Source organism: Eriocheir sinensis, chromosome 64 (assembly GCF_024679095.1).
Source record: "Eriocheir sinensis breed Jianghai 21 chromosome 64, ASM2467909v1, whole genome shotgun sequence".
Lineage (NCBI taxonomy): Eukaryota > Metazoa > Arthropoda > Malacostraca > Decapoda > Varunidae > Eriocheir > Eriocheir sinensis.
The window spans coordinates 730,001-755,000 of record NC_066572.1 but is presented as its reverse complement, the minus strand read 5'-3'; the positions used below and the strand labels follow the sequence as shown (position 1 = coordinate 755,000).

General features: G+C 47.5%; 3 protein-coding genes and 2 long non-coding RNA genes across 5 annotated transcripts in view; 1 reads left to right on the top strand and 4 right to left on the bottom strand.

Moving 5' to 3' along the window:
- The window catches only part of LOC126987425 (uncharacterized), an 8,267-nt gene extending 174 nt beyond the window's left edge, over positions 1–8,093 (top strand). The window contains exons 2-15 of the mRNA XM_050844391.1: positions 326–482; positions 874–1,083; positions 1,488–1,591; positions 1,917–2,031; positions 2,385–2,500; positions 3,542–3,685; positions 4,094–4,210; positions 4,576–4,728; positions 5,041–5,200; positions 5,658–5,885; positions 6,031–6,131; positions 6,427–6,541; positions 6,935–7,050; positions 7,681–8,093. Of these exons, the coding sequence (XP_050700348.1) occupies positions 326–482; positions 874–1,083; positions 1,488–1,591; positions 1,917–2,031; positions 2,385–2,500; positions 3,542–3,685; positions 4,094–4,210; positions 4,576–4,728; positions 5,041–5,200; positions 5,658–5,885; positions 6,031–6,131; positions 6,427–6,541; positions 6,935–7,050; positions 7,681–7,938 (2,094 nt within the window). The 3' untranslated portion in view covers positions 7,939–8,093. The remainder of the gene's footprint in view (positions 1–325; positions 483–873; positions 1,084–1,487; positions 1,592–1,916; positions 2,032–2,384; positions 2,501–3,541; positions 3,686–4,093; positions 4,211–4,575; positions 4,729–5,040; positions 5,201–5,657; positions 5,886–6,030; positions 6,132–6,426; positions 6,542–6,934; positions 7,051–7,680) is intronic.
- A 6-nt stretch (positions 8,094–8,099) lies between these two features.
- Positions 8,100–8,780, bottom strand: LOC126987139 (uncharacterized). The gene is made up of 2 exons (XR_007740285.1): positions 8,382–8,780; positions 8,100–8,265 (listed from the first exon to the last, which is right to left on the bottom strand). It is a non-coding gene; the product is annotated as an uncharacterized LOC126987139 (long non-coding RNA).
- Positions 8,781–8,790: 10 nt separating this feature from the next.
- On the bottom strand, positions 8,791–14,396 carry LOC126987136 (protein SCO1 homolog, mitochondrial-like). The gene is made up of 5 exons (XM_050843862.1): positions 14,218–14,396; positions 12,601–12,817; positions 11,365–11,562; positions 10,449–10,657; positions 8,791–9,539 (listed from the first exon to the last, which is right to left on the bottom strand). Exons 1-5 carry the CDS (start codon positions 14,314–14,316, stop codon positions 9,381–9,383), a joined length of 882 nt encoding a protein of 293 aa, XP_050699819.1. The 5' UTR covers positions 14,317–14,396; the 3' UTR covers positions 8,791–9,380.
- A 1,051-nt stretch (positions 14,397–15,447) lies between these two features.
- On the bottom strand, positions 15,448–24,257 carry LOC126987135 (T-complex protein 1 subunit gamma-like). The gene is made up of 10 exons (XM_050843861.1): positions 24,114–24,257; positions 21,754–21,815; positions 21,385–21,561; positions 20,611–20,765; positions 19,756–19,945; positions 19,197–19,385; positions 18,106–18,369; positions 17,558–17,830; positions 17,003–17,197; positions 15,448–15,620 (listed from the first exon to the last, which is right to left on the bottom strand). Exons 1-10 carry the CDS (start codon positions 24,145–24,147, stop codon positions 15,504–15,506), a joined length of 1,656 nt encoding a protein of 551 aa, XP_050699818.1. The 5' UTR covers positions 24,148–24,257; the 3' UTR covers positions 15,448–15,503.
- Positions 15,923–16,858, bottom strand: LOC126987137 (uncharacterized). The gene is made up of 3 exons (XR_007740284.1): positions 16,750–16,858; positions 16,296–16,551; positions 15,923–16,231 (listed from the first exon to the last, which is right to left on the bottom strand). It is a non-coding gene; the product is annotated as an uncharacterized LOC126987137 (long non-coding RNA).
- Positions 24,258–25,000: the final 743 nt, after the last annotated feature.

Sequence of the window (25,000 nt, the reverse complement as noted above, 5' to 3'; positions counted from 1 at the left end):
ATAATAATAATAATAATAATAATAATAATAATAATAATAATAATATATGTAATGAACATGTTTAAATGAAAAAAAAAAGAGAGAAAGAGTGAGAGCGTGCTTGGAGATAAAATACTTAAGATAATGATATTCAATTGCATCTCTCTCTCTCTCTCTCTCTCTCTCTCTCTCTCTCTCTCTCTCTCTCTCTCTCTCTCTCTTCATCCTCTTCCTTCCTTCCTTCCTCCCTCCCTTCCTTCCTTCCTTCCTCCTCCTCCTCCTCCTACTACTACTACTACTACTACTACTACTACTACTACTACTACTACTACTACTACTTCTACAGATGGCAAAGGTCACCCAGCTACCCCTACCCGCAATGAAGCTTGGCGAGGGACCTTTCTGGCTTAGTGAACAGGACACTCTCTTACTCGTGGACGTCTTCGCTAAGGGACTACGAACCTATCACGTGACCAGCGGCAAGATGGAGTCCGTCTTCTTCGGTAATAGCAGTAGTAGTAGTAGTAGTAGTAGTAGTAGTAGTAGTAGTAGTAGTAGTAGTAAAAAAAATAATAATAAAAATAATAATAATAGAGAAAAATTAGAAAAAAAATTGTGAAAGCAACTGAACAGGATTTAAAACTCTCTCTCTCTCTCTCTCTCTCTCTCTCTCTCTCTCTCTCTCTCTCTCTCTCTCTCTCTCTCTCTCTCTCTCTCTCTCTCTCTCTCTCTCTCTCTCTCTCTCTCTCTCTCTCTCTGATACACTCTCTCTTCACCCAACTATCTTTCTCTCCTCTCTTTCTTGCTCAAATCTCTCTCTCTACCTACCCCTCCCTCTCTCTCTCCCCTTACCCCCCTCTCACTCTCTCCCTCTCTCTCTCTCTCACTCTCCAGATGACCCAGATGCCCACCGCGCCAGCCTGGTTGTACCCATTGAAGACAAGCCTGACCAGTATCTCATTGGTCTGGGCACATCCCTGTCCCTGTTAAGTTTGCCTACGGGAACGACACGCAGGGAGCCGATCAAACCTCAGATCCTACAGAAGACCCAAGACCCGCACTTCAACGATGGGAAAGTGGATTCTAAGGGACGGCTCTGGGTTGGTAGGTGTCCTTGGGGGTGGGGTGGTTAAGAGAGATGGATTTTTTTTATATTTTCATTTTTGTTTTGTTTTTGTGTTTGTGTGTTTGTGTTTGTGTGTGTGTGTGTGTGTGTGTGTGTGTGTGTGTGTGTGTTTGATTCTCTCTCTCTCTCTCTCTCTCTCTCTCTCTCTCTCTCTCTCTCTCTCTCTCTCTCTCTCTCTCTCTCTCTCTCTCTCTCTCTCTCTCTCTCTCTCTCTCTATCTATTTATCTCTCTCTCTCTCCTCTTCCTCTTCCTCCTCCACTTCTTCTCCTCCTCCTCTTCCTCCTCCTCCTCCTCCTCTTCTTCCTTCCTTCCTTTCTTTTTTCTTCCAAATCAAAACCATGAAATCTTACCACCCTCCTCCTCCTCCTCCTCCTCTTCCAGGCACCATGACCTATCTCGACGAGACCGAGACTCCAGCGGGTCACGAGGACTCATCCCTCTACAAGCTTGACCTCGACATGACCTTTACGAAGATGGTGGACAAGGTGAGGAGGAGGAGGAGGAGGAGGAAAAGGAGGAGGAGGAAGAGGAAGAGGAGGAGGAGGAGGAGGAGGAGGAGGAAGAGATACAAGCAATACTACTACTACTACTACTACTACTACTACTACTACTACTACTACTACTAATAATAATAATAATAATAATAATAATAATAATAATAATAATAATAATAATAATAATAATAATAATAATAATAATAATAGAATCTCCTTTTTCTCCTCTTTCTACTAATATATAACACCCCTAACTTACCATTTCTACCACCTACCACTACTACTACTACTACTACTACTACTACTACTACTACAGGTGACCATCTCGAACGGAATGGCTTGGAGCGCTGATAACAAGACCTTCTACTACGTCGATTCCAAGCCGGGTCTTATCTACGGGTTCGATTTCGACGAGGAAGCTGGGACACTGAGTGAGTATTTCTTATTTTTTTTCGTTAAGGGACTCTTGCATAAGGGATTGGGACAGCACAGGGGTGAGAGAGTGAAGATGCTGGTTAACTCTTGCACTAGGGATGAAAGAGTGGAGATGCTGGTTAACTCTTGCATAAGGGATTGGGACAGCACAGGGATGAAAGAGTGAAGATGCTGGTTAACTCTTGCACTAGGGATGAAAGATTGAAGATGCTGGTTAACTCTTGCACTAGGGATGAAAGAGTGGATATGCTGGTTAACTCTTGCATGAGGGATGTGGACCGTGCTACTACTACTACTACTACTACTACTACTACTACTAAATCCACCCCTCTCTCTCGCCCTCTTTCAGCCAATAAACGTGTGGTATTTAACTACGAGAAGGCGGGACTGGCCGATCAAGTACCAGACGGCATGACGATCGACACGGACGGTAACCTGTGGGCGGCTTGCTTCGGGGGGGCTCAGGTAAGGCAGAAGAGGAACACAAAGGAACACAAAGGAAGAACAAACAACAGCAGAGGAGAAGGAGGAGGAGGAGGAGGAGGAGGAGGAGGAGGAGAAGGAGGAGGAGATATGAACTTGAATAAAAACTTAGAAATAAAAAATAAAGTTAGATAAAGAAAATGAGAGAGAGAGAGAGAGAGAGAGAGAGAGAGAGAGTGATGATGTGTTTAACTTTTCTTTCTCTTCCTCTTCCTCCTCCTCCTCCTCTTCCTCTCTTCTTCTTTCTTTATCTTTCCGTAATACAAACTATCTTCTTATCTCCTCCTCCTCCTCCTCCTCCTCCTCCTTCCTTCCTTCCTTCTTTTCTTTCTTTCTTCCTCCTCCTCCTCCTCTTCTTAATATATCCTAATCCATGACCCTTCAAATCATCCCCCTCTTCCTCCTCCTCCGCCTCCTCCTCCTCCTCCTTCTCCTCTTCTTCTTTCTTTCTCTTTCCTTAATACAAACAATCAACTTATCTCCTCCTTCCTTCCTCTTCTTCTTCCTCCTCCTCCTCCTCCTTCTTCTCTTCTTCTTCTCTTCTTCTTTCTTTCTCTTTCCTTAATACAAACAATCAACTTATCTCCTCCTTCCTTCCTTCCTTCCTCCTCCTCCTCCTCCTCCTCCTCCTCTTCTTCTTTCTTTCTCTTTCCTTAATACAAACAATCAACTTATCTCCTCCTTCCTTCCTTCCTTCCTCTTCTTCTTCCTCCTCCTCCTCCTCCTTCTCTTCTTCTCTTCTTCTTTCTTTCTCTTTCCTTAATACAAACAATCAACTTATCTCCTCCTTCCTTCCTTCCGTCCTCCTCCTCCTCCTCCTTCTTCTCTTCTTCTCCTCTTCTTCTTTCTTTCTCTTTCCTTAATACAAACAATCAACTTATCTCCTCCTTCCTTCCTTCCTTCCTCCTCCTCCTCCTTCTCTTCTCCTCTTCTTCTTTCTTTCTCTTTCCTTAATACAAACAATCAACTTATCTCCTCCTTCCTTCCTTCCTTCCTCCTCCTCCTACTCCTCCTCCTCCTCAGGTCATCCAAGTAGACCCCCGGGCCGGCAAGCTCCTCCGGCAAGTGGCTGTCCCATCACCCCACGTCACATCCGTCTGTTTTGGAGGACCCGACCTCGATACCCTCTTTGTGACAACAGGGACACTCCGCCTTACCCCAGAGCAGGTAAGGGCTGGCTGACTGACTGACTGGGTGACTGGGGGATTGACTGACTGACTGGGTAGGTGAGTGAGTGGCTGACTGACTGGGTGACTGGGGATTGACTGACTGACTGGGTAGGTGAGTGAGTGAGTGAGTGACTGACTGACTGGGTGGGTGACTGGGAGATTGACTGAATGTTGGCTGGGTACGTGGGTGAGTGAGTGACTGACTGACTGACTGAATGACTGAATAGGTGAGTGAGTGAGTGAGTGAGTGAGTGACTGACTGACTGACTGACTGACTGACAACGCCTTTTTTTTCAACAAAGGAGACAGCTCACGGCCACAACTACTACTACTACTACTACTACTACTACTACTACTACTACTACTACTACTACTACTACTACTACTACTGCTACTTTCTTTGCAGCTCAAGCAGTACCCCCAAGCAGGCGGTACTTTCTCCATCACTGGCCTGGGCGTGAAGGGCTATCCGTCTAACAAGTTCAGAGGCGACGTCGGGAAGCTCCTTGCATCAAAGAATAAATAGCTTAGTAAATAGATAGATAGATAGAAAGAGAGATGAGATATTTGAGAGAATGGAAAATTGTTGAATAAATTGTCTGGATATGTTCGTATGTGTGTTATTTTTGACCTTATGAGAGAGAGAGAGAGAGAGAGAGAGAGAGAGAGAGAGAGAGAGAGAGAGAGCCTCTCTCTCTCTCTCTCTCTCTCTCTCTCTCTCTCTCTCTCTCTCTCTCAAGAAGAAGAAGATAAGATGATGATAACAATGAGGATAAGAGGAGGAGGAGAGGAGAGGGAGGAGGAGGAGGAGGAGGAGGAAGGAAGAGGGAGAGGAGGAGGAAAGAGGAGAGAGAGAGAGAGAGAGAGAGAGAGAGAGAGAGAGAGAGAGAGAGAGAGAGAGAGAGAGAGATGACCTTGAGATACAGTTACAGATATTGCCCTCCCTCACACACTCTCTTTATCTCTCTCTCTCTCCCAGCATCCACCCACCCTCTCTCTCACTCTCTCACTCTCTCCAAAGCAGCACCGGTCAGCACTAAGGTAAGTAAACTTTAAGCACGGATGTTTTAATGTGTTAACAAAATCTGTACTTATTACGATGTTGTTCCTTCTACTTATATATACTTCTTGTTCTACTTATTTCTCGACCACTGTAATTTGTCCCACACTCCCCTCGCCCTACCACACTACCCGGGACACTCACTGGTCTGCACGCCAAAAAAAACACAAAAAAAACACACAATTTCAACGTAAACTAACCTAACTTTTCCATTTTCTGTACTTACACGCTGATATTCACAAAGAACAAATAATTTTGGGACACTCACCTAAGCGATCCTCCTCCTCCTTGAGATGGTCGTGGAGGTTAAGCAGATTGCCCCGGCGGGTCTGCAGATCGGCGAGGGCCCGCACTGGGAGGCGTCGCGAGGGTGCCTGCTCTTCGTGGACATACTTAACGCGGAGATCCACAGATTGTACACCAGGACGGGGCGCCACCAGGTCCTGCGTGTGGGTGAGTGCCTGTGCCTGCCTGACCCCACCCATGACCTGTCGGTGGGTGCTGGGTCGTGTGGGTGGACTGTGAGTTTGCGGGTGACTGGAACAACAAAAAATATGAGCGAAATGATAAGATTAATTGTACATGAAGGGAACTTGTAACAAATCGTCTCTCTCTCTCTCTCTCTCTCTCTCTCTCTCTCTCTCTCTCTCTCTCTCTCTCTCTCTCTCTCTCTCTCTCTCTCTCTCTCTCTCTCTCTCTCTCTCTCTCTCTCTCTCTCTCTCTCTCTCTCTCTCTCTCTCTTTTCTTCTCTCTTTTTTTCTCTTTCTCTCTCTCTTCCTTTTCCTCTTCCTCCTCCTCTTCTTAATTCCTCCTCTTCTTCTACCTCCTCCTCCTCCTCCTCCTCTTCTTCCTCCTCCTCCTCTTCTTCTTCCTCCTCCTCCTCCTCCTCCACCTCCTCCCCCACCCCCAGCCCCAGGCCCCAGCGGTGATACAGTCTCCTTCGCCATCCCCGTGGAAGGCCAAGGTGACCTCTACGTAATAGGTCAGGGGAGGTCACTTTCCCTGGTCGAGTGGCCGGAGAGCGACCCTGACCTCCACATCCGCGAGGTCAAGGTCACGCTGCACACGGTCGAAGGTCAAAAGTCAGGCAACCGGTTCAATGATGCCAAATGTGACCCCGAAGGAAGGCTTTTTGCAGGTAAGGTCAAAACTATTATTATTATTATTATTATTATTATTATTATTATTATTATTATTGGGGTAACTCTCTCTCTCTCTCTCTCTCTCTCTCTCTCTCTCTCTCTCTCTCTCTCTCTCTCTCTCTCTCTCTCTCTCCCCCGTAGGCACAATGGGTCAACAGTCTGGCCCCGGGGAGTGGGAACGTGACCTTGGAAACCTGTACCGGCTTGACCCTGACCTGACCTTGACCCGCTCCGTGGATAAGGTCAGTAGTAGTAGTAGTAGTAGTGGTGGTGGTGGTGGTGGTAGTAGTAGTAGTAGTAGTAGTAGTAGTAGTAGTAGAAATGATATACTAACAATAATAATAATAATAATAATAATAATAATAATAATAATAATAATAATAATAATAATAATAATGATTTTTTTACTCGTTTTCACCTCCTCCTCCTCCTCCTCCTCCTCTTCCTCTTCTTCTCCTCTTCCTCTTTCTTCCAATATATAACACCCCCCATCTACTAATACTACCACTACCACTACTACTACTACAACTACTACAGATCACACTTAGCAATGGTCTGGCCTGGAGTTCTGACCACAAGACATTCTACTACATCGACTCCATGGACTTCGCTGTTGATGCATTCGACTACAGCAAGGAGACTGGCATTATAAGTAAGTTGTAGTAGTTGTAGTAGTGGTAGTAGTAGTAGTAGTAATAGTAGTAGTAGTAGTAGGTGGGGGGTGTTGTATATCGGAAGAAAGAGGAGGAGGAGAGGAAGAAGAAGAGGAGGAGGAGGAGGAGGAGGAGGAGGAGGAGGAGGAGAAAAGGACTGGAAATTTAAGTTAGTTGTAGTAGTAGTAGTAGTAGTAGTAGTAGTAGTAGTAGTAGTAGTTGTAGTAGTAGTAGTAGTAGTAGTTATTATTATTATTATTATTATTATTATTATCTAACATTAATTTTCATCCTCCTCCTCCTCTTCCTCCTCCTTCTCCTCTTCCTCCTCTCTCTCCACTTCCCTCCTCCTCCTCCTTCTTCAACTTCTCTTCCTCTTCCTCCTCCTCCAGCTAACAGAAGGACTCTATTCGATTTCAAGAAGAATGGATTGTTGAAGGAGATCCCCGATGGTATGTGCATGGACAGCAACGGAGATCTGTGGGTAGCCTGCTTCAACGGGGGCAAGGTAAGGAGGGGAGGAGGAGGAGGAGGAGGAGGGGAGGGATGGGATGGGAGGAAGGGAAGGGAGAGAGAGAGGAGAAAATGAGAGATAGAGGAGGAGGAAAGATAGAGAATGAGGAGGAGGAGGAGGAGGTGGGGAGGGATGGGAAGGGAAGGGAGGAAGGGAGGGAGAGAGAGAGAGGAGAAAATGAGAGATAGAGGAGGAGGAGAGATAGAGAATGAGGAGAAGGAGGAGGAGGGAAGGGATGGGAAGGGAGGAAGGAAGGGAGAGAGAGAGAGAGGAGAAAATGAGAGATAGAGGAGGAGGAGAGATAGAGAATGAGGAGGAGGAGGGGAGGGATGGGAAGGGAAGGGAAGGGAAGGGATGGGATGGGATGGGATGGGATGGGAAGGGAAGGGAAGGGATGGGATGGGATGGGAAGGGAAGGGATGGGATGGGAAGGGAAGGGATGGGATGGGAAGGGAAGGGAAGGAAGGGAAGGGAAGGGAGAGAAAGAGAGGGAAAGAGAGAGGAGAGAAAGAGAATGAGGAGGAGGAGGAGGAGGAGGAGTGTGATCTCAATACTATCTATAAAAATCTATATAACTCTCTCTCTCTCTCTCTCTCTCTCTCTCTCTCTCTCTCTCTCTCTCAGGTCATCAAGGTCAACCCAAGAACCAAAACACTCATCCAGGAGGTCAAGCTTCCAGCCACCAACATAACCTCGGTCTGCTTCGGAGGTCAAGATTACGCGACCTTGTATGTGACCTCGGCTAGCACGGGCCTGACCCAAGATGACCTCAAGAAGCAACCTGCGGGCGGGACCTTCGCTGTGACAGGCCTAGGGGTCACCGGCCTGCCCCCCACGGCCTACAGGGTCAAGAATGAAGCCCTGAAGGTCAAGTTAGGGTAGGTTGGGCCGTGTGGAAATGCGCGAAGCCTCAGTGCGCACTTTTGTAACATCAGAGGAACAGGCGCATTAGAAGGGGTGCGCCGAGCCTCAGTGCGCAAATTTGTCACATTAGAGGAATAGGAGTATTATAAGAGGTTTTCAAAGGGATATTAGGGTAGAAAGTCACCTCCTATGTGGGTGCGCCTAGCCTCAGTGCGCAGTTTTGTAACATCAGAGGAATAGGCGTATTGGAAGGGGTGCGCCGAGCCTCAGTGCGCAAACTTGTAACATTGGAGGAATAGGAGTATTATAAGAGGTTTTCAAAGGGATATTAGGGTAGAAAGTCACCTCCTATGTGGGTGCGCCTAGCCTCAGTGCGCAGTTTTGTAACATCAGAGTTGTAACATTGGAGGAATAGGAGTATTATAAGAGGTTTTCAAAGGGATATTAGGGTAGAAAGTCACCTCCTATGTGGGTGCGCCTAGCCTCAGTGCGCATTTTTGTTACACTGTTGAAAAGTCAGGTTTTAAGAAATATATTAATAAGAAATGGTTTAAAATTCAAATGCGCCCAGCCTCAGCGCGCACTTTTGTTATGTTAGAGGAATAGGATTTTTAAAAGAGGTTTTCAAGGGTTATTAGTGTAGAAAGTGGTCTTCTATATGGGTGCGCCTTGCCTCAGTGCGCAAATTTGTTACGTTGTTGATTTTAAAGGGAAACTAAGGTAAGAAATAGTCAATAATGTAACTGCTCAAAGCCTCAGTGCACAAATTTGTTACAATGATGAAAAATAACTTAATAATAATAATAATAATAATAATAATAATAATAATAATAATAATAATAATAAAAATAATAAAAATCAAACAAGTAATTTCTTTCTTCAAATTTGTATTACATAGAAATTGATATACATACAAACATACGTACATATATACACACACACACGCACACACACACACATATATACACACAAAAAATAATACATAAATCATCAAAAGAGAGAGAGAGAGAGAGAGAGAGAGAGAGAGAGAGAGAGAGAGAGAGAGAGAGAGAGAGAGAGAGAGAGAGAGAGAGAGAGAGAAACCAAAACTACATAACAAAAAAACTAACAAACTCACTTCTCCTTCTTCCTCCTCTTCCTCCTCTTCTTCTTCTTCCTCCTCCTCCTCCTCTTCTTCTTCTTCCTCTTCCTCTCTCTTTATTTCTTCTTTTCTTCCTTCAATCTTTCTCTTTTCAAATCTTCCTTACTTCCTCCTCCTCCTCCTCTTCCTCTGTTTTTCTCTCTCTTCCTCCTCCTCCTCCTCCTCTTATACCTCTCCTCCCTTCACCTTCATCTTCCCCTCCTCCTCCTCCTCTTCCTCTGTTTTTCTCTCTCTCTTCCTCCTCCTCCTCCTCCTCCTCCTCCTCTTATACCTCTCCTCCCTTCACCTTCATCTTCCCCTCCTCCTCCTCCTCCTCCTTCTAGAATCGTCCAAACAGGCTTGGCTTGTTAAGGGCGTCATACTTCTTCATGTTAACACCTATGCTTGCTGTCATCTCCTCGGCTGTCTTGTTCTGCCCATAGTAATCCACAAAGTCTCCATCCGGGTTGATCAGGTAGATTATTATGGTGTGGTCAACCTGGGAGGGAGAGAGAGGGGGGGGGGGGTGAGAGAGAGGGAGAGATGTTCGAGTTTACCAGCGGAAGGGATGAAAGAGTGGAGATGCTGGTTAACTCTTGCATAAGGGATTGGGACAGTATAGGGATGAAAGAGTGGAGACGCTGGTTAACTCTTGCATAAGGGATTGGGACAGTACAGGGATGAAAGAGTGAAGATGCTGGTTAACTCTTGCATAAGGGATTGGGACAGTACAGGGATGAAAGAGTGAAGATGCTGGTTAACTCTTGCATAAGGGATTGGGACAGTATAGGGATGGGAGTGGAGATGTCCTGGTTAACTCTTGCATTTGGGGTGAAAGAGTGAAGATGCTGGTTAACTCTTGCATAAGGGATTGGGACAGCACAGGGATGAGAGAGTTGAGATGCTGGTTAACTCTTGCATAAGGGATTTTGACAACACAGGGATGAAAGAGTGGAGATGCTGGTTAACTCTTGCATTAGGGATGAAAGAGTGGAGATGCTGGTTAACTCTTGCATAAGGGATTGGGACAGCACAGGGATGAGAGAGTTGAGATGCTGGTTAACTCTTGCATAAGGGATTGGGACAGTACAGGGATGAAAGAGTGGAGATGCTGGTTAACTCTCAACCAAACAGTCATCCAATTAACCAGTCATCCACTCTCAACCAAACAGTCATCCAATTAACCAGTCATCCACTCACAATAGTTATACAATTAGTTAATTAGTCAATCACCCACTCAGTCATCCAGTCATCCGCCAGCCATCCACTCCCAATACAGTCATCCAGTCACTCAATCACTCACTCAACATAGCATCCAAACATTAAGTCATCCACCAGTCATCCACTAGTCATCCGCCAGTCATCCGCCAGTCATCCACCAGTCATCCACCAGTCATCCGCCACTTACAATATAGTCATCATCTTCATCCCTCGGGCCAGCGCTGTAGTAGACTCGGTAGGCCCGGCAGGCGGCTGAAATCTGCTCATCCGTCCCTGTTAGGCCTATGAACCTGGGATGGAACTCCTTGAGGTAGTCTCGAATTGCTTCCTTGCTGTCGCGTTTTGGGTCCACAGTGATGAAGAGAGGCTGGGTCGGCTGAGACTTGTCCAGCGCCTCTGTGGGGGTGAAGGGAGATTAGGGGGGGGATGGGAAGTGATGGGAAGGGATGGGATGGGATGGGAAGGGAAGGGATGGGATGGGAGGGGTAGGGAGAGTAAGGGATGGGAAGGGAAGGGAAGGGAAGGGAAGGGGTGGGAGTGGAAGGTATGGGATGGGAGGGTAAGGGATAGGAAGGGAAGGGAAGGGAAGTGATGGGAAAGAAAGGGAAGGAAAGGGAAGGGATGGGAAGGTAAGGGAAGGGATGGGAAGTTAAGTTAAGTTAAGTTAAGTTAAGGTAAGGTAAGGGAAAGCAAGGCAAGGCAAGGCAAGGCAAGGTAAGGGAAAGTTAGGTAAGGTAAGGTAAGGTAAGGTAAGGTAAGGTAAGGCAAGGTAAGGTAAGGTAAGGCAAGGCAAGGTAAGGGAAAGTTAGGCAAGGCAAGGGAAGGGAAAGTTAGGTAAGGTAAGGTAAGGTAAGGTAAGGTAAGGTAAGGTGAGGTAAAGTTAGGCAAGGCAAGGAAGGAAAAAAATAAGAAAGAAAAATAAGAAAAAAGAAAAATGAATTGAACTTAAAAAAATGGAAAAAAATATCGAATTACTTATAGACATTATCACAAGAGAGAGAGAGAGAGAGAGAGAGAGAGAGAGAGAGAGAGAGAGAGAGAGAGAGAGAGAGAGAGAGAGAGAGAGAGACTTACCCAACAACAACAACAACAACAATACTCACCCAGGGCATCCACCACAGCCGCCATCTTCTCAAGCTCATCCGGGCATACATCAGGGCAGTGCGTGAATCCGAAATACAACAGAACCCACTTGCCGTGAAAATCCTCGCTCTTTCTCGGAACTCCATTGTGGTCCACCAGGTCAAAGCGCCCCCCTATGCTGGCCTTGCCGAGGACGCGCTTCCTCTCCCTGGCTATGGCTGGAGGGAGGGAGAGAGAGGGAGGGAGAGAGAGGGGGGGAAAGAGAGTTAGTATGTGTCTTTAATGGTTTTGGGATGTGATGCATGTTAGATTTTTTTTCCTCCTCCTCCTCCTCATCTTCTTCTTCTTCTTCTTCTTCCTCCTCCTCCTCCTTCGCCTTCTCCTCCTCCAGAGACACAGAGAGAGAGAGAGAGGGAGAGAGGGAGGGAGAGAGTTAGTATATGTCTTAAATGGTTTTGGGATGTGATGCATGTTAGATTTTTTTTCCTCCTCCTCCTCCTCATCTTCTTCTTCTTCCTCCTCCTCCTCCTCCTCCTCCTCCTCCAGAGAGAGAGAGAGGGAGAGGGAGAGAGGGAGGGAGAGAGAGTTAGTATGTGTCTTAAATGGTTTTGGGATGTGATGCATGTTTGATTTTTTTTCCTCCTCCTCCTCCTCCTCCTCATCTTCTTCTTCTTCCTCCTTCTCCTCCTCCTCCTCCTCCTTCGCCTTCTCCTCCTCCAGAGACAGAGAGAGAGAGAGAGGGAGGGAGGGAGGGAGAGAGAGTTAGTATGTGTCTTAAATGGTTTTGGGATGTGATGCATGTTACATTTTTTTTCTCCTCCTCCTCCTCCTCCTCCTCCTCCTCTTCTTCTTCTTCTTCCTCCTTCTCCTTTGCCTTCTCCTCCTTCCTCCTCCTCCTCCTTCGCCTTCTCCTCCTCCAAAGACAGAGAGAGAGAGAGAGAGAGGGAGGGAAAAAGTTAATATATGTTTTAAATGTTTTCGGATATGATGCAAGTTAGGTTTCTTTTCCTCCTCCTCCTCCTCTTCTCCTTCCTTCCTCCTCTTCTCCTTCCTTCCTCCTCCTCCTCTTCTTCCTCCTCCTCCTCTCCTCACCCAGCTCCTCAAAAGTTAATATATGTCTTAAATCATTTGGGATATACTGCATGTTAGATTTCTTCTCCTCCTCCTCCTCCTCCTCCTCTTCTTCCTCCTCCTCCTCCTCTTCTTCCTCCTCCTCCTCCTCCTCTTCTTCTTCCTCCTCCTCCTCCTCCACTCACCCAGTTCCTTCTCCCTCTTCACATACAGCATGAAGCCAAGCAGTGCCGACCCTGCGACCCCAGTCACCGCCAGGGATTTCCATGAGAAGGGACCTTTACCCTTCCCTGGGGCCTCTCTCTTGGGGGGCTGGCTGCGGGGGGGCTCACGGGTGGACTCTGAGGGCGGGTCTGATCCATAGCCCCGCACAGACCCTCCGCCTGGTACTCCGCTCAGCCCCTACAGAAGAATGTGTAGGTTAGAAATTGGTTAGTTTGGGGTATGATTCGCCTACACACATATTTGACAAGGCTTTCGTAGAGGTTGTGGGCATTTCCTGGGGCAGTTTTGTGACCCTGGTGGTAGTGTGACCCTTCCTCTGTACCGTGAACCTAAAGAAACACATTTGACAAGGCTTTCGTAGAGGTTGTGGGCATTTCCTGGGGCAGTTTTATGACCCTGGTGGTAGTGTGACCCTTCTTCTGTACTGTGAACCTAAAGAAACACATTTGACAAGGCTTTCGTAGAGGTTGTGGGCATTTCCAGGGGCAGTTTTGTGACCCTGGTGGTAGTGTGACCCTTCCTCTGTACCGTGAACCTAAAGAAACACATTTGACAAGGCTTTCATGGGAGTTTGAGGCATTTCCATGGGTAGTTTTGTGACCCTGGAGGTAGTGTGACCCTTCCTCTGTACCGTGAACCTAAAGAAACACATTTGACAAGGCTTTCATGGGAGTTTGAGGCATTTCCAGGGGTAGTTTTGTGACCCTGGTGGTAGTGTGACCCTTCCTCTGTACCATGAACCTGAAGAAACACATTTGACAAGGCTTTCATGAGGTTTGAGGCATTTCAGGGTAGTTTTGTGACCCTGGTGGTAGTGTGACCCTTCCTCTGTACCGTGAACCTAAAGAAACACATTTGACAAGGCTTTCATGGGAGTTTGAGGCATTTCCATGGGTAGTTTTGTGACCCTGGTGGTAGTGTGACCCTTCTTCTGTACTGTGAACCTAAAGAAACACATTTGACAAGGCTTTCATGGGAGTTTGAGGCATTTCCATGGGTAGTTTTGTGACCCTGGTGGTAGTGTGACCCTTCCTCTGTACCATGAACCTAAAGAAACACATTTGACAAGGCTTTCGTGAGCGTTCCATGTATTTCCAGGGCTAGTTTTGTGACCCTGGTTGTAGTGTGACCCTTCCTCTGTACCATGAACCTGAAGAAACACATTTGACAAGGCTTTCATAGAGGTTGTGGGCATTTCCAGGGGTAGTTTTGTGACCCTGGTGGTAGTGTGACCCTTCTTCTGTAATGTGACCCTAATAACACACTCATGAGAAGGCAATTGACCTCCGTTTAGGCCTATGGAAATAGTTAATGTGGAAACCGAAAGCTGAGAATGCTACCCACTACACCACGGAGCCAATACTAAACCCCCCCTTATAATTAAACACCTGGGCTACCTGAGACTAATCCAACAGGTAAAACAGTGAGAATATACATAAAGCACCATAATAAACACACCTGGGAATATAAATAACTTTGCAATCATGAAAAAACACATATTAGGATTTCTGACTTAACCCCGAGCCATGCCAGTCCACCCCTTATAAATAACACGTGTTTTTCAGTTGTTTCCTTACTTTTAATAGACTCCCGCTGCCCCTCACGTGTAGATGAAGCCACTTCCTTGCTGCCAGGTTGATTCTGGGCAGCACACACGCCATGGTGGGGGAATACATAGGAAAATAAGGAAAATACTGCCGGGTGGGGAGAGAGAACCGCCCGGCACGTTGCGTCACCCGGGAATGTAAACAAACCCGCGATCGGGAAACAGAAATTCTTGTACAAAATGGTGGAAAACTTTATTACTTCATGATCCAAGACCGCTAATCGCAGAAAATTAATCAACAGGTTTTATCTATTTTAATATTTTAGTGTTACTTAAGCCGTAAAATAATGGTGTAGCAGGACTTACATAACTGAATCGCTAAATATGGCGGTAACCATTACATTTTTCACCCAAATCGCAAAGGAAACGCTATTTACTCTTTAGAGAGAGAGAGAGAGAGAGAGAGAGAGAGAGAGAGAGAGAGAGAGACCAGGGCTGTAATTTCAGTGGGGACTATAGCCCTCTAATGTCTTCTATATCAGCCTCCAAATGCCCCCAAGAGCTTTTTCAAAATCATCACACCTGTACAAGCTTGCTCCCTCACCCACCTAATAAACCTGATGGCCCAAAATAAAATCATATGAGAGAGAGAGAGAGAGAGAGAGAGAGAGAGAGAGAGAGAGAGAGAGAGAGAGAGAGAGAGAGAGAGAGAGAGAGAATCAACAAGGAATGACCTCACTTTGTTGTATAGAAAGTCTCATTAGTAAGGAAGCAGAGAGAGAGAGAGAGAGAGAGAGAGAGAGAGAGAGAGAGAGAGAGAGAGAGAGAGAGAGAGAGAGGTAATTCAATAAAACAATCATTACAATACAAACAAACTTTTTATTAATTATTTTTTTAATTCCAACTTGCTCGCGAGTGAGTGTGTGAGTGAGTGAGTGCGTTAGTGTGAACGTACGTGTCTCCACCCCTTCCCCACCTCCTAATTGCACTCAAAAAGCAAGCTTGAGTGTGTGGATAAGGGGGAGGAGGGAAGGGAAGTGCGGGAGGGAGAGATCAAAGCATTAGGTGTTAAATAATAATAATAATAATAATAATAATAATAATAATAATAATAATAATAATAATAATAATAATAATAATAATAATAATTGCTTAGTGACCTTATTTTGGTCTTTATTTCCTTGCCTTTACTTCAATAATAATAATAATAAAATGGATTACTTTCGTTATATATAAAAAAAGAAAAATATGGGAATGAAGGTTATGTATGTATGTATGTGTGTGTGTGTGTGTGTGTGTGTGTGTGTGTGTGTGTGTCTAGTCCATGGGGCCCATCATGTCCTGCTGGGGGGGAGCACCGCCGCCCTCGCCGCCTTCCTTGACCTTCTTTGAGCCGGACACAATGTCATCAATGCGCAGGAGCATAACAGCGGTCTGTGGGGAGACAACACACTGATATATTCTGGTGGAAAAATAAACAAGTAATATAATCAATCCTATAGTCATGGTGCTGTAGGGGGGGGAGAGAGAGAGAGAGAGAGAGAGAGAGAGAGAGAGAGAGAGAGAGAGAGAGAGAGAGAGAGAGAGAGAGAGAGAGAGAGAGAGAGAGAGAGAGAGAGAGAGAGAGAGAGATGATTGATTGAAACTTTTATTCACAAGCAAACACATCTGTGAAAAAGACTTCACGGCCCTTGATGGCCAGAGAGAGAGAGAGAGAGAGAGAGAGAGAGAGAGAAAGTTAATACATCTCCATGGTTTGGGATATAATGCATGTTAGATTTATTTTCCTCCTCGTCCTCCTCCTCCTCCTCTTCCTCCTCCTCCTCCTCCTCTTACTGTAAACACACACAGGGAACACTTGTCTGGGCAGCGTCAATGCTAGACACCACACTGAGGAACTTGACTGACTAGACTTGACAGCGATGACTCCTCCACATCCGTCAATCTTGTGCCATGTATTCCTCTATTCCCAATACATTCCTATCCTCCACCACACATCTGATCCACTTTTTCCTAGGCCTTCCCTCAACTCTCAGCCCCTCCACCTTATTCAACATGCCCCCCTCTGCCCTCCTCACATGTCCAAACCATCTCAATCTTTGCCTCCACCTCATTCAACACGCCCCCCTCTGCCCTTCTCACATGTCCAAACCATCTCAATCTTCTCTGCCTCAATTTGACAGAAAGGTCCTCAACTCTCAACTCCATCTCATTCAACACGCCCCCCTCTGCCCTTCTCACATGTCCAAACCATCTCAATCTTCTCTGCCTCAATTTGACAGAAAGGTCGTCAACTCTCAACTCCTCCACCCGATTCAACACGCCCCCCTCTGCCCTCCTCACATGTCCAAACCATCTCAATCTTCTCTGCCTCAATTTAACAGAAAGGCCCTCAACTCTCAACTCCACCTCATTCAACACGCCCCCCTCTGCCCTCCTCACATGTCCAAACCATCTCAATCTTCTCTGCCTTAATTTGACAGAAAGGTCCTCAACTCTCAACTCCTCCACCCGATTCAACATGCCCCCCTCTGCCCTCCTCACATGTCCAAACCATTTCAACCTTTGCCTCAATTTGACAGAAAGGTCCTCAACTCTCAACTCCACCTCATTCAACACGCCCCCCTCTGCCCTTCTCACATGTCCAAACCATTTCAATCTTTGCCTCAATTTAACAGAAAGGTCCTCAACCCCACACATCAATCTCCGACACCTCCGTGCTTGCCCTTCCATCCTGCCATGTACCTCAGCAATCAATGGCTTTCATCTATGCCAATACCCCCTCCCCCTCCCCCTCCCCCCCCAGCAGTCCTCACCTCCACGGCTGTCTTGTAGACCTGCTGCTTAACGGCCAGGGGCTCCCAGATCTTGAGTTTGGTCATGTCCGCCAGCTCTCCGCTCTCCCCGTCCACCCCCCAGTTGTGGGCGCCCCCGGCATGCTTGGCGCGCAGGGCGGTCAGCACGCGGATGATGTTGGCTCCGCAGTTCTGGGCCAGTGTGCGCGGGATGACCTGTCGGGGGAGGGATAGAAGGGGGTTAAGGGGGGGGGGAAGTCAAGGGTTAGTATTTTTTTTACATATTTTTTTTTAACTTTCTAATAAAGGGAGAGAGAGAATGGGAGGGAGAGAAAGAATGGGAGGGAGAGAAAGAAATTAGGATGGAGAGAAAGTGGAAGGGAAGAGAGAGAGAGAGAGAGAGAGAGAGAGAGAGAGAGAGAGAGAGAGAGAGAGAGAGAGAGAGAGAGAGAGAGAGAGAGAGAGAGAGAGAGAGAGAGAGAGAAAAATAAAAAAAAAAAAAAAAAAAAAAAAAAAAAAACAAAAACGCAAAGTACGACAACCAGGTAACATTGCTTCCCTCCTTCCCTCCCTCACCTCCAAGGCCTGCGCCAGTGCCACATAGGGCCACTGCTTGACGCCGGTGACACTCTGGGCGCGCTTCTGGAGGTGCGCCGCCACTGCCATGTCCGCGGCACCCCCTCCCGGCACCAGGCGCGGTTCCAGGGCCAGGTTGCGTGCCACTCCCAGTGCGTCGTGGAGATTGCGTTCCACCTCATTCAGGATGTCCTTGCTGGGCCCTCGGAGCAGCACGGTGCATGCCTTGGGGTCCTCGCAGCCCGTCAGGAAGGAGAAGTACTCGTCGCCGATCTGTAAAAATAATAAAAATAATAATAATAATAATAATAATAATAATAATAATAATCGTAATTGCTTTCCCTTCCCTTCTCTTTTTCTCTCCAGCTTAATTTCTCTCTCTCTCTCTCTCTCTCTCTCTCTCTCTCTCTCTCTCTCTCTCTCTCTCTCTCTCTCTCTCTCTCTCTCTCTCTCTCTCTCTCTCTCTCTCTCTCTCTCTCTCTCTCTCTCCCTTCCAGTAAAAACATTAATAATAACAACAATAAAACTCTAGAATCACACCCACCCACCTTCTTGACCTCAAAGAGCCCTGCCTTGGTGCCCATGTCGGACTCCTTCAGCTCCTCGGTTCGGTTGACAATGGTTGCCCCGCACGCCCTGGCCAGTCGGTTGTTGTCGGACTTCTTGACGCGTCGCAAACACGTTATGCCAGCCTTGAGCAGGTAGTGCTGTGCTAGGTCACTCACGCCCTTCTCGGTGATGATGAGGTCAGGGCGGAGGGCGATGAGGTCAGCGCACAGGGTCTTGATGTGCTCCTCCTCCAGTTGGAGCAGCTGGGGAGGGAGGAGGAGGAGGAGGAGGTTAGGGGAAGTTAGGTTAGGACATTTTGGGGGAAGGGAAGAGAAGGTTGGATTATGCCAGGCTGTGTTACCATCCACCACCCCACACAGCCTCCCCAGCACCACAGCCTGGGACTCACCACAGCCACCATACAAGAGGAGTGTTTATGCCCTTACCTACACTCCCCTTAGGGTTACCAAAAACAGGTAAATATACATGACCTTCCTTTCGGCCACCTCTTTTGTTTTACTTTAGGAGCAGTGAGTAGCGGGCTTTTTTTTTATTATTGTTTTCTTTTTTTGTTGCCCTTGAGCTGCCTCCTTTGTTGTAAAAAAAAAAGAAAAAAAACAAACTGAGGGCTTTGTCCCCCTTAACCTGTGTGTGTGAGGAGCAGTCCCCCACAGCTGCATGGATTCACACACATATTTCAGGGCACTTTCTAATGTGTCTCCATCTCTGCAGCCTTGCCTGGGCTTCTGCAGGTGTGAAGGTCACCAGCGGACAACTCTGCAGACCTGACTGTCTGGCCCAGTGGTTTGAGACTTGTGGCAGAAGTAAGTGTGCAATTACAATCCCCTGAGGGCCACCAAACATGACAGCTGAATATATCAACCTCATAACACATCCATATATCACTGCCGAGGGCTGCTATGCTGCCTCACAGGTTCACACACACACACACACACACACACACACACACATGTCCAGGCTATTCCCACACTTCCCTACAGTTTCCCAGAGGCTCCAGCATCACTACAAGGCACAGAGGACAACACCGAATCTGTGTAGTAAGTGTGTGAGTGTGTCAGTGCGTAGGTACCTTGGTGAAGTCAGTCTCGGCGGACATCTCCACGGAGGTCTGGCTCTCCCCCTTCTTGTACTCCAGGGGGCAGTCCAGCAGGATGACGCGGGGCTTCTCTATGTGCCGCCGCATCTTGGCGTGGGTCACGTCCTTGTTGATCATGATGCCGTCCAGCACGCAGCTGTCCTCAATGGGCCCGCCGGGGATCTGTGGGGGGAAGGGGGTGTTAGGGGGAGATGTGGGCTGTGGGGGCTCTCTTCCTCTCCCTTTCACATATATTCTTTTTCTTTCTTTAATATGTATTCTGTCTCTCTCTCTCTCTCTCTCTCTCTCTCTCTCTCTCTTTCAAACATAATTATATTCTCTTTCTCTCCCTCCCTTTCCTTTCTTATCTCTCTCTCTTCCCCTCCCTTCATTCTTCCTCTCATATTCCTTCACATTTCCTCTCTCTCTCTCTCTCTCTCTCTCTCTCCTACCCTTCCCTTCCCTTCACAGACATTCCCTGCATGAACCTTGCCATTTATAATCAACTCAATCCATCAATTTCTCTCCCTCTCTCAATACACCCTCCCCTCACCTTCTCAATCCTGGCCCACTTCTTCACATCAATCTCCGTCCGTCCGCTGTCCTCCGTGGTGGTGACCGTGCGGACCGCCTTGATGGCCATGGCACAGGCCAGGCCGCCATACTGACCCAGGAACTTGGTGCCAATACAGGACTGGATCACGTCTATCATCTGGGACTCATTGGTGAGGTCGATGGGGATGCTGGGGGGAGGAGATGAGATGGGGTTAGAGGAGGAGGAGGAAGAAGAGGAATGAGTGTATGGAGAGGAAAGGAGAGAGAGGGAGGAGGAGGAGGAGGAGGAGGAAGAAGAGGAATGAGTGTATGGAGAGGAAAGGAGAGAGAGGGAGGAGGAGGAGGAGGATTAGAGAAGAAGGAAATGAGACAGAGAGAGAGAGAGAGAGAGAGAGAGAGAGAGAGAGAGAGAGAGAGAGAGAGAGAGAGAGAGAGAGAGAGTATAAATAATAATATCTTTCTCTCCCTCCCTTCTATCTTTCTCTCCCTCCCTTCCTTTTCTCTCCCCCTCCTACCTTCTTTCTCTCCCTTCCTCTCTCTCTTTCCCTTCCTTCCCCTCTCTCTCCCTTCAATCTTTTTTCCCTCCCTTCCCTTTCTCTCCCTTCCTCTCTCTCTCTGTTTCCCTTCCTTCCCCTCTCTCTCCCTTCCCTTCCTTCCCCTCTCTCTCCCTTCAATCATTTTCCCTCCCTTCCCTTTCTCTCCCTTCCTCTCTCTCTCTGTTTCCCTTCCTTCCCCTCTCTCTCCCTTCAATCTTTTTTCCCTCCCTTCTCTTTCTCTCTCTCTCCCTTCCTTCCCCTCTCTCTCCCTTCCCTTCCTTCCCCTCTCTCTCCCTCCCTCCTTTGACCCTCCCTACCTGATAGTGTCCTTGAGGGCCTCGAGGGCATGGTCTAGGGCATGTCTGTAGGCCTGTATGATGACCAGGGGGTGCATACGCTGCTCCAAGTACTGCTCCGCCACGGCCAGCATCTCCCCGGCAAGGATGACCACGCTGGTTGTGCCGTCGCCGACCTGTGGGGGGTAAAGGGGGGGGGGTTAGATTAGGGGGGTTAGGGAGGAGGAGGAGGAGGAGGAGGTTATGTTATGTTAGGTTAGGTAAGGAAGGTTAGGTTAGGTTAGGGAGGTTAGGCAAGGGAAGGGAAGGGAGGTTAGGTAAGGGAAGGGAAGGGAAGGGAGGTTAGGCAAGGGAAGGGATGGGAGGTTAGGCAAGGGTAGGGTTGGGAGGTTAGGCAAGGGAAGGGAAGGGAGGTTAGGTAAGGGAAGGTTAGGGAAGGGAAGGGAGGTTAGGCAAGGGAAGGGAAGGGAGGTTAGGCAAGGGAAGGGAGGTTAGGTTAGGTTAGGTAAGGGAAGGTTAGGTTAAGTAAGGGAAGGGAAGGGAGGTTAGGTAAGGGAAGGGAGGTTAGGTAAGGTTAGGTTAGGTTAGGTTAGGTTAGGTAAAGGAGGTTAGGTAAGGGAAGGTTAGGTAAGGCAAGGTTAGGTAAGGGAAGGTTAGGAACAATCACATTAAGAAACAGAAAAAATATGAATAAAAAGATGAAAAAATGAAGCAGAAAAAAATAATAAAAATGGGGGGGGAGGTTTTAATATGACACTAAAAGACAAAGACAAAGAAAAATAAGTAAAACCTGACCTCCTCGTCCTGTGTGCGGGCAATCTCAATCATGTGCTTGGCGGCTGGGTGCTGGACGGTGATCTCCCTCAGGATGGCATTCCCGTCGTTGGTCATCACCACGCCGCCCATGGGGTCCATCAGCATCTTCAGCATGGACCGCGGACCAAGGCAAGTGCGGATCACGTCGGCGATCATCTGTGGGGGGGGGGGAAGGGGGGAGGAAGTTGGACACCCAGCTTAGTACCATTAAAATATTAACACTATCATTATAATCAGCGGCTTTGTCCCTGGAGAGTTTATCATGTATGGAGGAATATTAAGTTGCATAGAAAGTTGAGGTAGTTAGTTTAGATTGATGGAGGAAAATGAAACTGGTCATCAACACACCTTGCCGGCATTGATGTTCTGCAGCTGAACCTTGCGGCCGCTCTCCCTCTTGGTGTTCTGGTCTGGGGGAGAGAGTCGGCACATTAGGGGGAGAGTGGGCACATTAGGGGGAGAGAGTGGGCACATTAGGGGAGAGTGGGCATATTAGGGGGAGAGAGTGGGCACATTAGGGGGAGAGAGTGGGCACATTAGGGGGAAAGAGTGGGCACATTAGGGGGAGAGAGGGGCACATTAGGGGAGAGTGGGCACATTAGGGGAGAGAGGGCACATTAGGGGAGAGAAGGCACATTAGGGGAAGAGTGGGCACATTAGGGGAGAGAGGGCACATTAGAGGGGAGAGAGTGGGCACATTAGGGGAGAGGGCACATTAGGGAGAGAGGGCACATTAGGGGAGAGGTGGGCACATTACGGGGGGAGAGTGGGCACATTAGGGGGAGAGAGTGGGCACATTAGGGGGAGAGTGGGCACATTAGGGGGAGAGAGTGGGCACATTAGGGGGAGAGAGTGGGCACATTAGGGGGAGAGTGGGCACATTAGGGGGAGAGAGTGGGCACATTAGGGGGGGAGAGTGGGCACATTAGGGGAAGAGAGTGGGCACATTAGGGGGGGAGAGTGGGCACATTAGGGGGAGAGAGTGGGCACATTAGGGGAGAGGGGAGAGTGTGCACATAAGGGGAGAGAGGGCACATTAAGGGAGAGTGGGCACATTAGGGGAAGAGAGTGGGCATATTAGGGGGAGAGTGGGCACATTAGGGGGAGAGAGTGGGCACATTAAGGGGAGAGAGTGGGCACATTAGGGGGAGAGTGGGCACATTAGGGGGAGAGTGGGCACATAGGGAGACAGCCAGCCAACAGACACAATGAAACCATCCTTAAACCCCCACTGATACATTGCCCCTGTGGGTGGTGGGCATAGGGAGGGGGTCGAGGCCCCCCGTGGGTGAGGGCAGGATAGACTTATTCCATGTGTCAAGTGTGCTCCCCTGACACACTCGCTGGGTGACTCACATGCCCAAATAAGGCAAATATTCGATAAATAACCTTTCCCCGCACACACCCGGGTCACAACACACCCTGCCATGACCCCAGCCCTGCAACACACTCTAAACAACACACAGAACACATAAAAATCAATCTATTTCAATTCCCCTATCTACAAAGCCTTAATTACCTCAACCACATTAACCCAAGCAACCACAATCCCTAGCCCACCACAACACAACCCACACACCACCAAAACACCATAAAATATACGAAAAACATGAAAAATAACCAAAAAATCAATCTATTTCAATTTCCCGGTTCAGTGACGCCCCGCCCTATCTACATAGCCATAATTACCTCAACCACATTAACCCAAACAACCACAATCCCTAGCCCACCACAACACAACCACAACACCTTAAAATATACGAAAAAACATGAAAAATAACCAAAAAATCAATCTATTTCAATTCCCAGGTCCAGTGACGCCCCGCCCTATCTACAAAGCCATAATTACCTCAACCACATTAACCCAAGCAACCACAATCCCTAGGCCACCACAACACCACCAAAACACCTTAAAATATACGAAAAAACATGAAAAATAACCCAAAAATCAATCTATTTCAATTCCCCGGTCCAGCCCCGCCCTATCTACAAAGCCTTAATTACCTCAACCACATTAACCCAAACAACCACAATCCCTAGGCCACCACAACACCACCAAAACACCATAAAATATACGAAAAAACATGAAAAATAACCAAAAAATCAATCTATTTCAATTCCCCGGCCCAGTGACGCCCCGCCCTATCTACAAAGCCATAATTACCTCTACCACATTAACCCAAACAACCACAATCCCTAGGCCACCACACCACCACCAAAACACCATAAAATATACGAAAAACATGAAATATAACCCAAAAATCAATCTATTTCAATTCCCCGGTCCAGTGATCCTATCTACACATCCTTAATTACCTCAACCACATTAACCCAAACAACCACAATCCCTAGCCCACCACAACACCACCAAAACACCATAAAATATACGAAAAACATGAAAAATAACCCAAAAATCAATCTATTTCAATTCCCCGGCCCAGTGACGCCCCGCCCTATCTACAAAGCCTTAATTACCTCAACCACATCAACCCAAGCAACCACAATCCCTAGCCCACCACAACACCACCAAAACACCTTAAAATATACGAAAAAACATGAAAAATAACCAAAAAATCAATCTAGTCCCCGTCCCTGCACCGCCCGCCCCACGCCTCACACAAAACCTCATATTTCTCAGTTATTTCGCACCCACGCCCGCGCCCACGCCGCCCACACGCCCGTTGGAGTATAATACATCAATCACTCACTCAGAACAATAATCGGCTGCCCTCCGCCCATCATTTTGGAGGATTTTGGTTCACAGATGCGGGTGACACACGAGACAGGGAGGGAAGGAGCACGCGGGTGGACCTCCTGCCTCTGTTTCGGTCAACCTTATTTACGCATTTTCATTATATTTTTAGGGATTATTTAAGTTTACTTTATTTATTTGTGTCGTTTTGAGGCTTTAGTTTAGCTCTTTGTTGCGTGTGTTTGGATTTTTGGGTTAATGTTTACGGTGAGTCACACTTTTGTTCGGATGTGTTTGGGAACCTTCTGGAAGCACGAACTCTAAGTATTTATTTTTGACTACCTCCTCACTAAACTTCATTAAAATAAGTTGAAATGAAGTAATATATACGTTTCTACCTCTAATACAGAAAAATGGGCTGTCAAAATGGGTAAAATAGTGTTCAGGTTGGAGGTATTTTAAGTTGAAGTCAAAGGTAAAACACGAACGCCATTATGTCTTGGCACCTTGCACACGAGCAGTTTTTGCCGCCGCGGCGACGGCGCCTGCACGCGAGGCCCGCCGCGCCGCCCGCCGTGCTGCCGTGCTGCCGCCAAGGGGCGTGTGTTGCCGTGGTCGCCTTAAACATGCGGTCTTTGCGCCGTGCGTGCGGCGAGTGTCTGGGAGGAAGGGCTTTCAATTAATGTATATTGAAAATGTAAGTGTCTTACATATTAATTCTGTATACCTGTACAACAAACATCTGCATTTAAATTTCAGGGTTGTGGCTCATTAAACATCATCACGGCACGGGTCGGCAGCTGGAGCTAATGACTGAATGGAGCTCATGACTGAAAGACGGCGCCTGGTGTGCGGGACCCTCGGGAGGAGGTCACACGCGTGAGTGGAGGAGCTAAACACACA

Bases quoted from the DNA above. Each gene is read 5' to 3' on its own strand.
- LOC126987136 (XM_050843862.1), bottom strand. From the start codon at position 14,316: ATGTATTCCCCCACCATGGCGTGTGTGCTGCCCAGAATCAACCTGGCA. The intron at 11,563-12,600 runs GTGAGTGGAGGA...CCCTCCCTCCAG, and splicing joins GAAGAGGGAGAAGGAACTGG to CCATAGCCAGGGAGAGGAAG. The intron at 10,658-11,364 runs GTGAGTATTGTT...TCACCCCCACAG, and splicing joins GGCTGTGGTGGATGCCCTGG to AGGCGCTGGACAAGTCTCAG.
- LOC126987135 (XM_050843861.1), bottom strand. From the start codon at position 24,147: ATGATGGGCGGAGGGCAGCCGATTATTGTTCTGA. The intron at 21,816-24,113 runs GTGAGTGATTGA...TCTCTCCCCCAG, and splicing joins GCAGCCGATTATTGTTCTGA to ACCAGAACACCAAGAGGGAG. The intron at 19,946-20,610 runs GTAGGGAGGGTC...TCCTCCCCCCAG, and splicing joins GCCCTCAAGGACACTATCAG to CATCCCCATCGACCTCACCA.